At 46.2% G+C, this 13,534-nt stretch overlaps 1 protein-coding gene across 3 annotated transcripts in view; it reads right to left on the bottom strand.

The window, feature by feature from the left end:
- The window catches only part of EPHB1 (EPH receptor B1), a 474,027-nt gene that overhangs the window by 138,503 nt on the left and 321,990 nt on the right, over window positions 1-13,534 (bottom strand). For all 3 annotated transcript variants that reach the window (XM_035704776.2, XM_035704777.2, XM_025448798.3), the window contains one exon: window positions 2,184-2,339. In XM_035704776.2, the coding sequence (XP_035560669.1) occupies window positions 2,184-2,339 (156 nt within the window). The remainder of the gene's footprint in view (window positions 1-2,183; window positions 2,340-13,534) is intronic.

Below are 13,534 nucleotides of genomic sequence, written 5' to 3'. Positions count from 1 at the left end.
GGGCCACAGGGGGTGAGGAAAGTGTGCCTGCTTCCACAGCTAGCTGGACCAGAGATGGGAGAGAAAAAAAATCCCTGTGGGGTATGATTTTAATGAGGTGAACTTAGGATATGGGTAGATGGAGAAGAAGAATGAGGGTCTGCAATGTGCAGACTGAAAACTTTGGGATATTGCTATTTATTCCAGGAATTGGTCCTATTGGTTCAAGCACATAAGGTGAGATGGTTGGAAGATAAGGATTGAGAGGTGGATGGAGAGGTGCCATATAGGCGGGGAGACAGCTCACATTGGCATTCTGAGCAATTGGTCATTGGCCTATCATCTGTGTAGGTGACCTTATGCAGGGGCTAGATGGATTTACAGGGTGTGTCTGCTGAAGTGGGAAGCTGGGGACCCAGACTTCTATTTCCATGAGTTGATCTGCAGAGACAGCCTGACCAGCAAGACAGAGCTCATGGCAGAAGCAAATGGGAATGTTTTCAGAAGGGAAGCTGTGAGACCCTGGACATATGCTTTGGCACTCATGGAGACTAGTCTTTGGTATGAACATCTAGGCAGCAGTGATTCAGATTCTAAAGAAGTCCATTAAATGGACTTCACATGCTCACAGAGACCACATGGAACCTCAGGAATCAGTGGGGATGATACACCACAGGAAGACAGGGACTCCGGTCAGCAGAAAAGGAATAATTTCTGTTCATATAAAGCACCAGGGAGGGAGGTCTGGGGAAAATCAGCTTACAAGAGGAGGAGCTTTTCCTCAGTCCAAATCTATAAGCATTGATCGATCTCAGAACCTTGATCTAGAAGACACTTCCATTTCCTCTTCTTTCCCCTTACATACACTGCAAGGCAAGAATTAAGAAATTCTTCTATTCAGACCTGAATCATTTTTTCTGTCCATCAAACTGCAAGTGTGTACAAAACATTCCCTCTGTGCCCTTCTATCCTGGTGGTTGGAGGGAGCGATTTGGTTCAAAGAGGTGATGGGAAGTCTAGGGAGTCAGGCAACAGCATCTAATGCAGAAGAAAGTTGTAGCATAACTAGAGGCTGACCTGGAACACTGACTTCCAAATATGATGAGAATACTTAAAAAAAGCATGTTTGTTTCAGAACTACAACACTGAGGAGAGCCAGAGCAAGCTCTCTAAAGCACAGTGCAGACAGAGTTAGTGCTTTCTATTTCCCCATGATTTTGGGAGAGAATATTGGGACAAAATTTTCCTCTCCCTGATTCCCACCCAGGGAGTGGATTTGCCCCCCATCCACTTCTGGCAAGATGACTGCCCTTCCCTCTACAACAGAGAATGGGAGAGCAGTGAAGTGGATGCATTAGCCCCAGACCCTAGAATTTCTGCCTCAGAGATGCATGCTGCAGCCAGGACTCTGGTCTTATCATCTGGCAAGCGGATAGGTGCTGCACCATACTGAGCACTGGAAGGGACACAGGGAGATGAACACATGGTCCCAGCACACAAAGATCTTCCTTTGGTAACTGAGAAGGGAAGATTACAAAATAATTGAGCAATTAATAAGATTAATAGACGTTGAGAAAATAGGATACAGGAATTGTATACAGGAATACAGGAATTGTGGTGAAAATAGAGAATATTGTCAGCTGTAAGGACCAAGGGAGCTTCTTGGAGGAGGTGACTAGGAACTGTTGCTTTAGCCTAGTGGATCTTGACTTTGCACTCAAGAACTCTTGAGGATGGGGTGCCTGGGTGGCTCAGTTCGTTGAGCATCTGCCTTTGGCTTAGGTCATAATCCCAGGGTCCTGGGTTCAAGCCCCAAGTTGGGCTCCCTGCTCAGTGGGGAATCTGTTTCTCCCTCTCCCTCTGCTCTTCCCCCTACTCATACTCTCTCTCTCTCTCTCTGTCAAATAAATGAAAACTTAAAAAAAAAAAAGAACTCTCAAGGCTGTCATTTTTAACATCTGGTGGGCAGAAGCTGTCTTGTGTCGGTGGGAGGAACACTCATTTAGGAGGAGGAGTGTAGAAAAACATGATAATCTTGACCTTGTGCTACTAAACAGCCCAGGAGCTGTCCACTTCAGCACCACAACCAGCATTTCTCTTTTGTACTGCACAACCCGGCATCTTAGTCTTTCCTGTCCCAGACCCGCCACTTGCACTGTCAGGGAACCAAACTCCACAGCCCAGAGTCCTTACTAGACACTTACTAGTGCATGCCACTTCTGGGGGGTCAAAGTCCGCTCGGTAATAGCCGGTCCGACAGGTACAGATGGGAGATGCCTCTGAAGGGGATCTGCTGTTGGAAGGGCAGTGGGAACACCCCTCAGCTTCCTGGCTGGCCTTGAACATCCCGGCAGGGCAGGCTGGAACACAAAGAGACCATCTGAGAATTAATGAAAGAGTGGCAGTCAGAAGCCCTTCCTTGGATGTGGAAAACGAAAGATCCTGCCCCCCTGAAAAGGACAATGAGATACCTCCTTGCACAAAGTGAGCATTTCAGATTAAGGAAGCCCCTATTTAACACTTCCAATTCTTTAAATATCCTTAGTGAAATACACCTTCCATGGTACCAATGTCCTCTCTCACTTGAACAATATGAATAATGATTCTTCCCTTTCAGGTGTGTCGAGAGATTTAATTGAGAAAATGAATCTAATGTGTAGCTCAGTGTCTGGGACATAAGTGCTTTATAAATGGTTATTCCCTCCCTCTTCCACCTGGTTAACAGCCAGGGCCTTACCCAGAACCACTCATTGAAAAAAATCTCACCTAATATCCTCAGATGGGAAGGGTTCCTTGTTTATAATGGACCAGACCCATGGTTCTTAAATGTCATGTTGCAACACTCATGAGGGTCACTGTAAGTTGCGTTAACAAGCACTTGTTACGAATGATAGTAAAGAACTGAAATTCATGAGTGATTCTCTAAAAAGAAATTAAAGTGATTTCAAGGTTACTGGCTTAACAATATCATTCTCCCTTAATTGCATTTTGAAATGCTTCGGGGGGTGTGATAAAAAAAAAAAAAAAGATGGTTTTTCAGGCAGTGCACCAGGGAATGTGTCATGCACTTGGTGTCATCTATCATGTATATGACAGTGGAGAATGTTGGGAATGCCTGGTACAGCCCGATGCCCACTAGAGGTACCCTCAGACATGAGGCATGTTTTTTTTTTTAGTTCTCTGTGTGTGTGGTCTGCCTATGAGAAGCCATGCTCCAAAAAATCTGGCTCCAGGCCATCCTTTAGACTTTCACCATGCTTCATCTACAGAGACCCTCTACTCCAGACATCTGGTCTCCTTCTTGCAGATTCCTCAAAAGACTGCTCCTGCCTGTCCTACTTCCTCACCGTTACAGCTCTGGACTCTTCTTGTCCCTGGGAAACTTGCTCTGACTCATCCTCTTTGGAGACAGTAAAACTCACTGCATGGTTAACTCATTTGACATTCTCACTAATTCATCCAACAAACATTTATTGTGACTCTTCTGAGAATTCCATCCAGAGAATTTAGAGAGCAGAGCCTGCCCTCAAGGAGCTCTTGATCTAGTATAGTCATACAATTATAATACAATGTGATTGTTGCTGTAACAGAAGTACCATTATAATGGTTTCTACTTACACAAAGCTCATCTTATCAAATATATTGTTCCCTCTGGAAAGTATAGAATATTCTTTAATAATGGCAGTAGCCACTACCCGTTAAACATTCTTGTTAAGTGCCTTGCATGCATTACTCTATGGGGTACTATTATTATATCTATTTTGCTAATGAGGAAATTGAGACATGGAGAGGTTAAAAAAGTTGCCCAGAATCACACAGTGGGAGAGATGATAGTGATGATATACATATAAACTATTTGAAAAATACCCACAGTTTTTCTATTAAAACAAGAAGGAAGGAGTATTTCCTAAGCTGGGAAAGTTTCCTCTGTCCTTTGCTCACTTGTAGTGAAGTACAGGATATCAATTACTCTGGAAGTGCCCTCAGGGTAGGAGCTCATCTCCGATGTGAGGTAATTTCTGAAATGTAATGCTCTGGGATGGCATAACCCAAGTATTCCATGGAGTCCATGTTCTTTGGATTGTTAGCACCTGTCACTTACAAAAGGGTTCTGTGGCCAGATATTTGAAAATGTGTATTGAAAAAGCTAATCTCATTTTTATTACAGAATTTCTCAGAACTTCCAAAAAAAGAAATACAGAATCCTGTTTTCTCACCAAAAAGCCCTATTTTGTAGAGCATCCCCTGAATTCAAGTTCCATGAAACACACTAGCATGTTATCGAGATGACCCAGTAAGGTTCTTAAAGATTCCTGGTTGCAACCCATGTAAAAATGGGCTAGTTGCTCACCCACCTCAGCACATTCAAAAGAAATTTCTCAGTAGAGGAAAAAAATTACATTTTTACTCAAGACTCAACAAAATATCAGCAGTGTCTCTAAGTGGCAAACCCAAAGTAGCCTCAAATGTGGCTTACTGATCTATCTTTGCAAGCCCACTCAGGAAAGTCTCTCTGTCTTTCTCCTCTTCCCTTTCTTCTTTCCACATCTCTCCCTTGTCTCCTGTGAGAAGCATTTGATCCTTCCCATTGTAAATCACTCAGCATCGCTGGGCCATTCAGTTCTGGAGCTAAAGAACACAGAGAAATCCCAGGCTGCCCAAACACAGCAGAAGCCCTTTCCCTGGAAAGTGGGGGAGGAGAGCGTGGTGAATCACAAGCATTCATTGGGTCCCTTGCTACACTGTAATTTCCTTAATGTATCAGTCCAAGAGGAACACGGTGTTTTCACTTTCTTTTGAGCATTTAAAAGCCTACTTGCTTTACATTTAATAAGTTAACAGCATAAACAATCATCCTGATATCCACAAGTAGCAGAGGACTTAGAAAGTGCCTTCCTTTGAGATTCCTGATGGAGGAAGCTCAGAACTGGGTGCCCTGAAGACTCTAGATGCTATCAAGTCCACAAGGGGAGGAAATGAAGGAAAGCAGGTTTAAGACAAACTTTAGGGAAAGATGGTCAGAGAAAGGTTAGGGATAGAGGTCCCGGAAGGGGTTGTGACTCCATCCTTTCCAGGACAGTGAACGCTGAGCAGTGATTAGACAGCCCTGGGTCCCATTCTTGGCTCTGCTCATTCCCAGCGAGGTGACCACTGGAAAGTTATGTAATGCCTTAGAGCCTCAATCTGTTTGTCTGTAAAAAGGATCTATAAAAAAAGAAACATACACTTCTCATAACTCCCACAGGTCATTAGAATTTAATAAACTCAAATATGAAAATGTACCCAGCATTAATAAATGCTAAATAATGCAAATTTCTTTCTACTTCTGCTTACCCACTCCCTGTTGAAAAACAAGTTTTCTTCGCAAGAACTTTTAGAATTCAGGGTCAGAATATAAGTTTAGAGTCCCAAAGCAGACAAATCAATCTTGGAACCAAATGAAGACTGTGTTTCTGCACAGATTATTTCTGTTTTGTATAATGGTGAATCATTATATCTGTAAGATATATTTTACATGTAATTATAAAATGAATGAATCTTCTTAATAACCAGATGCCATAAGTTAACATTTTAATAAAACCTGTGTCTAAGCATCCCCTAATTTATAAAGAAGCAACATTTCTAGGCAGCTATTAAACTTTTAGACTGTGACTTGTTAGCACACTTGAGCTATATTTTCCCATAGAATTAATGCTTTAAATAATGGTTAAAGTGCCAGACTAGTCCACAAAGCCTTTTTAACTCATCTTGTATCAGACACCACTAATAAGAAACAGACGTTAACAACATTGTTATTTTACTAGAAATTTAACATAGAAAAATAAATAAGAAAATGATGTTGCCCCTTGAGAAAATGCAGCTTTAATTAGGGGTGATACATGGTGCTTCTGGGGGAGATTCTAACAAAGAGTATTTAGGCCAAGGGAAACAAAAGCAAATGGTCTCAGCACAGATACGTCACCAGAGTATGGAGAGCAGCTGGGAGTAACACACAATGAAGAGTGGTGGGCACTCTGGCTGCATGGGGATGGCACACCTGCCTATACGCTCTCTATATTCACAAAAATAATAATGCTATGATCAACTAGCCAAGCACACATCCACACTTTCAGGTAATTTCGAGGTAGATAACACAGTTCTTAGCTTTAATATTATTAAAGCAAAACTCAGAGTTTTTAAATCCCTTAATATCAAAGTATGGTCAAGCACTATCACTATGGCTACACATGAGCCCCTCACCCAACAAGGCTTAAGGAAGACCTGCCCAGGGCTAGGCACCTTGCTAGAAGGACAGAGCACAGTGCAGGAGGTAGGGTGCAGGCATGGGGAAGCACCCTGCCAAGGTCAGGGAGGCAGACAATGGAGATGAAAGCTGAATCATGTATGGCATGATCCGTGTGACATTTATGTGTACGCAGGCTGAGAGGACTGATCAGGCAGGACGTGCATCATGACGAGGATGTGTCATCATGAGATAAGGACCCTATGAAGCATTTTCTTGTGGCAGCTAGGAGGTAAGTCTCAAGAGAGGCAAAAACAAAGCAAGGAGTAAGAAGTGGAAGAACAGGAAGGGAAATTAGGTCAGAGAGTGCCCAGCCCAGATCTCAGCCAGAAGGGTCTCATTATTGTTCCAGCAGGTGAGTGGGAACGGAGGAGCCTCCTGCGCCTGGCCGCTTATTGGCACAAGACCTTGGTCAGTGAGACACCTGGGAGCAGGAAGGCTGTAAGGTCGCCAGTACAGCCCAGCTGGCTTTGTTTCCTTAAGAAAAGGGGGCTTGCTTCCCTCCATTGCAAGTGATCACAGTTCAGACAGGTGATAAATGGAGCTTTTGGGTAGCACCTCCCCACACAGGCCTCTTTCCCCACCCCCAACTCTGGCAGACAGGAAGAGACAGGATCTGAGTGCCAGGTCCCTAAGCATGTGTGCATTTGCCATTCCCCAGGAAAAACACACAGCCTTTCTCTCCCCTTTCAAGTGACAAGGGACTGGTACATGTGACCTCTAGCTGATATCCGAAGGTCACCTTGAAACGCCCACCCAACTTCTCAGAGCCTCAACCATGTAACAAATGACCTGGTGCTTACAATGCTCTGGAGAACCCCCCTCCCCTCCCGTCCCTGTGCGCAGACTTCCAGTGACACTAAATCCATCACCTACAGTACTATTACTTTATAAAGAAACAGATTAAGTGTCTCATAAACAGTGCAGTGATTGAGATAATGGAAAGCGCCTCTCGTCCCCATCTGCAGCATCAGGTTATGAAGCATTTCGAAGCAGCCAGGAAAAGGAAATTAATAGAAGCAAGAGGGAATAACCACTTTTATGCAATTTCCTCAGGAGATAGTGGACCATCTAATCTTTATTGGGGCCCTTTAACCTGTCACTCAGCACTCACCGGAGCCTCTTTAGCTCTCATGATTTTCCCCGATATCCAATGAAGATAAAATGAAAACCTCCAAACATTATTTTATAATTTTCATACGTGGAGGGCGTGCATCGCCTCTGCCCCTCCCCCCATCCACTGAAGCCTCCAAAAAACAACATTTTTATGCAGCAGAAATGTGGGAGAGCTTAACTATTCCCGGTGCATGGTCCAGGGGGTCACAGCTACTCTGCAGGAAGGAAATCTCTCCTTGCATTTTAAATGTGATTCTTCCCTCCACCGCCGCCTTCTGTCCTTGCTTTCTTTTTAATAATCTGATTACTTCTCCTGATCTAATTTTTTTCCCCAAATGAGTTTGCAAAGGTTCATGCCAATGAATATTCATCCCCTGCTTAAGGACCGGGTGCCTTTTTCTGGAAGGCAGGTGCTGCTCAGCAGCTGGCTCAGGAGGTCTGCCAGCCTCGAGGGGTGACAGTGAGCTGGGCAAGGCACTAACTAGTTCCTAGCCAGGAAGAAAGGTTCACAGGCCACAGAGCTCAGCTCTCTGCTCCTAAAACCTCCTCTTCCTCTCCACACTCTGGTCTCGCTCTGTAGGAAAGGCTGAGAGCTATGGGATGAGGGTGGGGGTGGCCGTAGTGGAGGGCTCCTGAAGCATGTGCTTCAGCTCTGCACAGCTCTCCCCAGAGGTCTTGTGGCCCCAGGTGGAGCCTGGTATTGGGAGTCATTCCAGCGGCCAAATGTCTCCAACACCTTCACATTATTGGTGGCTGACGCCATGGGTCACTGACTCCAGAACTCCAGGCATGAAGCTCCATGGCAGGGAGGTGGCACTGGCCCCCGTGTTGAGATTCCCCTGTCTACTCTTAACCAGCAGCCTCTGCTTTTCCCAAACATGGATCTCCCTGAACAATGCCAGAACATCCCAATGGAGCTAAACTGAAGCAGGGCAGGTCAGAGTGGGCTGTTTACTGAGAAAAACCCTGCACCAGGGTGGAGATGCCCCGTGCTGGAGGTCTTGAGGAGAGTGAAGGGGAGCCAGGAAGGCTGCCTGGAGAAGGTAGATATGTACAGACCTTGAAGGAAGAGTAACAGCTGATGAAGAAATGGGAGGGTGGGGCAAAGGGAAAAGAATGTGCCAACGTGGAGACAGACAGCAGAGCTCCGGCTTGCCTGGGGCAGTCCTAGAGGTTGCTAGGAATGCAAACCATTTAAAGGGGCCATGCAGGAGTTGGGCCCGGGCTCTTTCACGTCTATGACATGCACACACTAAGCCAGATGGGTCTCCACTTGCTGCCTCCCTGGGCCAGGTGCCAGCTGTAATGGCCTGTGCAGAGGGGATATTTAGCTGTGTCACACACTTGTATCACTCTTGGTGACACTTGCTGAAATTGATGAATGCTGCAGGCACCACGACACAGACAAGACTGTAACTTCCCGTGCTATTAAGCTGCTCAGATGGCAGCAGCAGCAGTGGGCCTAGAATGCATCAATCAGCATGGAAGTTGTTAAAAAGGTGGGCTGGGGACGGGACCTTTGCCTCGGTGAAATGGGAATGGGGAGGTCACTGGTAGGGAGTGAAGGATGACAAACAGAAGAGCAGTGTCCCAAGGGGGAGGGGCAGACACTTAGGCCCTGGTCAGCGATGGCAGCTAGACACAGCACAGCCAAGGCCAGGTCCAGATGTGGGAGGCTCTTCAGACATCAGAGCCTCTCCAAAGGGAGCTCAGAGCTGCATCCTATAATCTTGGCCCAAGGGCAATGTGGTTAGAAAGTGGGAGTAGCCCTAAGGCAGACCCAGGTGTTTCCTACTGATCTAGGCAAGTGATTCTCCAGCTCTGATCTCCAGACCAATGGCAGCAGCATCCACTGGGAACTTGCAAAAATTCAGAGCCTCAGACCCCAGTGCAAACCTACTGAACCAGAAACTCCAGGGTGGGGCCCAAGGACCTGAGTGTTAGCAAGTCCTCCAGGAGACTCTGATGCAGTTCCACATTGAGACCCACTGCTCTAGACCAGCTGGTAGAGTGGAAACATCATGGCCTTGGGGCCTGAGAAAATTGCCACTTAACTGGCTGTATAATCTTAAGCAAGTTACTTAGCCCTCAGAATCTCAGCCCTCTCCTCTTTAAAACAGGGTGCTAGAAAACTTTCTTCTCATGGCTTTGTGAAGATCTGTGTAATGTACATAAACCTTCTGGAATGTAGCATCTCCTCAATAAATAGCAGCTGGATGTTTTCTGTGAGAAGCCAGGCTGAATTCAAAGTATTTAAGTTGGCCACTTACCATGGAGCTGTGCCAAGCCCCAGAATACATCAAAAGATGAAACACACTTCCTAATGGAATTGGCATCCTAGTGGAGGAAGGCAGACTCTACACTGGAAATTCTAATGGTGGGAATCAATGTGGGGAGGCCAAAGCAGGGACCTAACTCCACCTGGGAGGGTCTCAAGCAAGTAGCATCCAAGACATGAAGAATAAATAAGAGCCATACAGATTGGCAGAGGTAAGACAAGTTAGTGAGGGGAGACAGGGAACCCTCCACATGGAGAGAGCAGCATGTACAAAGGACCAGGAGCAAGAATGTGGCTCAGTCAAGAAGCTGAGAGTAGCGTTTCCATGGCCAGGCAGAGGGCAGTTGGGGTGAGCAGGGGTGAGGTGGCAAGGAGGAAAATGTCTAGAGAGGTAACCTGAGTTCATGTCATCAAGCCTCTGGACCTTATTATCTTTAGGTTCATTGAAGCCACTGATGAGGTGAAAGACCATTGGGTTTTTGTTTCTGAAAGAATACACTGGCTTCTGGGAGAGAAAGGACTGAAAGGGTAGGGACAGTTAGGGGGAAATACAGTGGCCCAGAAAGAATGATAATTATCAGAGTAGTGGGAACAGAAAGAAGTAGATGGATTCAGGAGTAATTTACCCCAAAGATACAGATGCAGTGAAATGATGTACCCCAATGTTCATAGCAGCAATGTCCACAATTGCCAAGCTGTGGAAGAGCCAAGATGTCCTTCAATAGACGAATGGATAAAGATGTGGTATATGTATATAATGGAATATTACTCAGAAAGGATGAGTATCTGCCATTTACACTGACGTGGATAGAACTGGAGGGTATTAAGCTGAGTGAAATAAGTCAATTGGAGAAAGACAATCAGCACATGGTTTCACTCATATGTGGAATATAAGAAAATACTGGAAGGGACCATAAGGGGAGGGGAGAAACTCAGTGAGGAAAAATTGGAGAGGAAGACAAACCATGAGAGACTCCTAATTCTGAGAAACAAAGGGTTGCAGAAGGGGAGGTGGGTGAGGGGATGGGGTAACAGGGTGATGGGCACTAAGGAGGGCACGAGATGTGGTGAGCACTGAGTGTTATACTATATGTTGGAAAATTGAATTTAAATAAAATTTAAAAAAAGAAGAAGAAGAAGTGGACCTGGTGACTCATTGGGATCACTCACTCATTCAGTAGATATGCACTGAATCCCTACTGGTGCCAGAAAGCCCACCCTCCACATTTCATTCACTTGAGTTGGACATTTTCCTCTTTCTAGAGTTCTCTTTTAAACATCCAATGCTCTGGCTGTGTGTATCCACTGTCTCTATGACTTTGAGGTGGTTGGGAACTACCTTAGGAAAGAGCCCAGAGCAGAGAAGGCGGGGTGAGGGCTCACTCAAAAACCAGGACTGGTTTGGCTCCTCTGGGAGCTGGTTGTGACTGCTCCCTGAGTCTGTGGCTGCCCCAAGTGTGTCTGTCCTCTAACTGCAAGCCTGCAAACAAGGCTCAAGCAGCTCCTGCCCCAAGGAGGGGATGCATCAGTCTTCAGATGCAGGAATCCTCAGAATGGCCACAAGAGCCTCCAGGACTGGTAATAGGGTGGGGAGGGGCTGCTGGCTGGAAATCCATCCCTACAGCTACTTTATGCCACTGGGCCCTGAAGGTGCAGCACTTCCTGAGCCCTCCCCTGCAGGCCACCTGGACAGCCAGTAGCTGCTGTAAGTCCTCAGTTGCTTCCTAAAGCTTCAGCCCAACAGAGCCTTTCCCTTTGATACATTCATTCCACACAACGCATTTGCACTTTCTATGTGCCCTGAGTTAGAGATGAGAGTCACTTTCCTTACATAAGCAAAAAAACAGGGCTCTTACTGAGGAGTGGGGCAGATGTGTGGGGTATGAGAAGTGGGAGGGAGCCTGGAGAAGCCCCCAATCCAGAGGCAGCAAATGTCCAGATGGGGATAGAAATCTCAAAGTGCTGGGCTCCAAGAGCAGGAGGACTGTCAATGTCATAGTCAGGTGGCGAAAGAGGTGGATGAACCTGTGCTTGGGGGCCAAGGCAAGGGTGGGGAGTGAGAGAGGCCTTTAGCATCCTGCCAGCAGCCAGGACAGACTTCTTTAGGGGAGTATGGCTTCCCCATTTCTCTCTCATCACCAGGGAGATGCTTCATAGGGCCCCTGGGAACCAACAAACAAGAAGGTGAGAGTCAGATCACTTTGGCCACTCCAAGGGACCCCAAGGTCATCTCTCCTAATTGGGCCCAGTGGGCCACCGGGCCTGCCAGGCCTAGGTTTCCACTTCCATGCCAGGGGTGTGGGCAGGGAATCCCCAGATACCCCCTCCCCAGGCCCTGTCACCATCCACGTCAGAGCTTGGCTGCCAAAGTTCTAAAAACACCATCAATCTGGTAGCTCTGGGTAGCGGGTTAGGGGGACATATGCTGGCAGTCAGGCATCTTCCCACATTTTCAGACTGAAGTGTTTACCCTTTGAGAAAAACCTATTTTTAACCACTTCCCCTGACACAGACCTTCATGGATTCCCTTAAAAAATAATTTATAACCAAGTTCTTAAGATAAACGAAGGTGACTTCTCACTGTGGTTCTCAAGGATGGACAATGGTGAGAAGCCACCCAGAGCTCCTCACTCTTCCTGTGAACCAGGGGGCATGGGCTGGCCACCTGTTCACACACAGATGGCTAGGTCTGGTGAGTCATCACATCCAGAAAAATAACACTGCTTTCCTCTGCTTTTTCTGCTTTTCAGAGTGAAAATAAATAAATAAATTAATTAATTAATTAATAAACAAACAAGCAATGTTTGGATGCATCACACAAATATCATTTCCCATTTTGACAAAGCAAATAGTACCCTTCTCCTAGGAAAGCTTATTATTGATTATTGTTTTTCCTTTTCCAAGCTTCCTCACCCCAGGGCTTTGGCGAGTCCACCAATCACAGGTAGCCAGACTGGGAAAAGACCTTAAAAACACCCTGGAACAAGGTTAGCCAGCACTGCTACAATCACTATCTCACGTGCTGCCCACGGCAGACATTGCTAATCAATCACAGCTCTCATTCTCACTCAACCCAGACCAGAGCTCCGAATCTTTAACACAATGCCCCAGGCAGCTGCTCCTCATGGATCAAAGATGGCACATCCCGGACCTATGAAGGGGAAACCAAAGCCCAGAGAAGGTAATGAATGACCCGACTAAAAGCGCACAGTCAACAAGGGAGGCAGAAGAAGCCAGTGTCGGCTCCACCTGTCCACGTGGCCCCTCATGGGAATGAGCCTGCTGTAGCTCTGTGAGGCTCACCCTCTTCCCTGCCCCCACCATCCTTGACTCGTTCCCCTTCTCCTCTGTGAGGTCAGCCCCACAGCACAGCCTCCTCTCCGGCCGGGATGCCAGGGCACCTAATTATTCTCTCTGTGTGCATCCGGGGAAGAGCTGCATTATGTTTAAGTAAGTGTAGCTAAGAGGTGCCGCATCTCAAGAGAAGGTCAAGTGCTGCATATGTATAATATAAGATTAAGATTTTCCCCTTCTGTGGTGTACTTGATAAAATAATTTTGCTGTGACCTTTACAGAAACCCAGGAGTAGAAATGGGCACAGTGGAATTTCCAGCTTCTCCCCAGGTCACAAAGTCATAAACACATAAATCTGTAACGATATTACACACCATTCAAGTGGGACAAGTGAGCAAAAGAAATGATTTTTATTTTATAGTAATGATGGAGCAAAAGCTTGGAGGCTGAAATTCTCAAGCTGTATTACCAGAGCTGTTTGACAGATAAAAGACAGGACTCCTTCCTCCACACTGGCCTCACTTGTCAGCCCAAGAGTGTGGCATGGGCCTCTTGGAAGAATGTCAGAGAAAGGTGGCCTGCCC

This window comes from Canis lupus, chromosome 23 (assembly GCF_003254725.2).
Source record: "Canis lupus dingo isolate Sandy chromosome 23, ASM325472v2, whole genome shotgun sequence".
Classification (NCBI taxonomy): Eukaryota; Metazoa; Chordata; class Mammalia; order Carnivora; family Canidae; genus Canis; species Canis lupus.
This window is presented reverse-complemented; position numbering and strand designations above follow the sequence as displayed.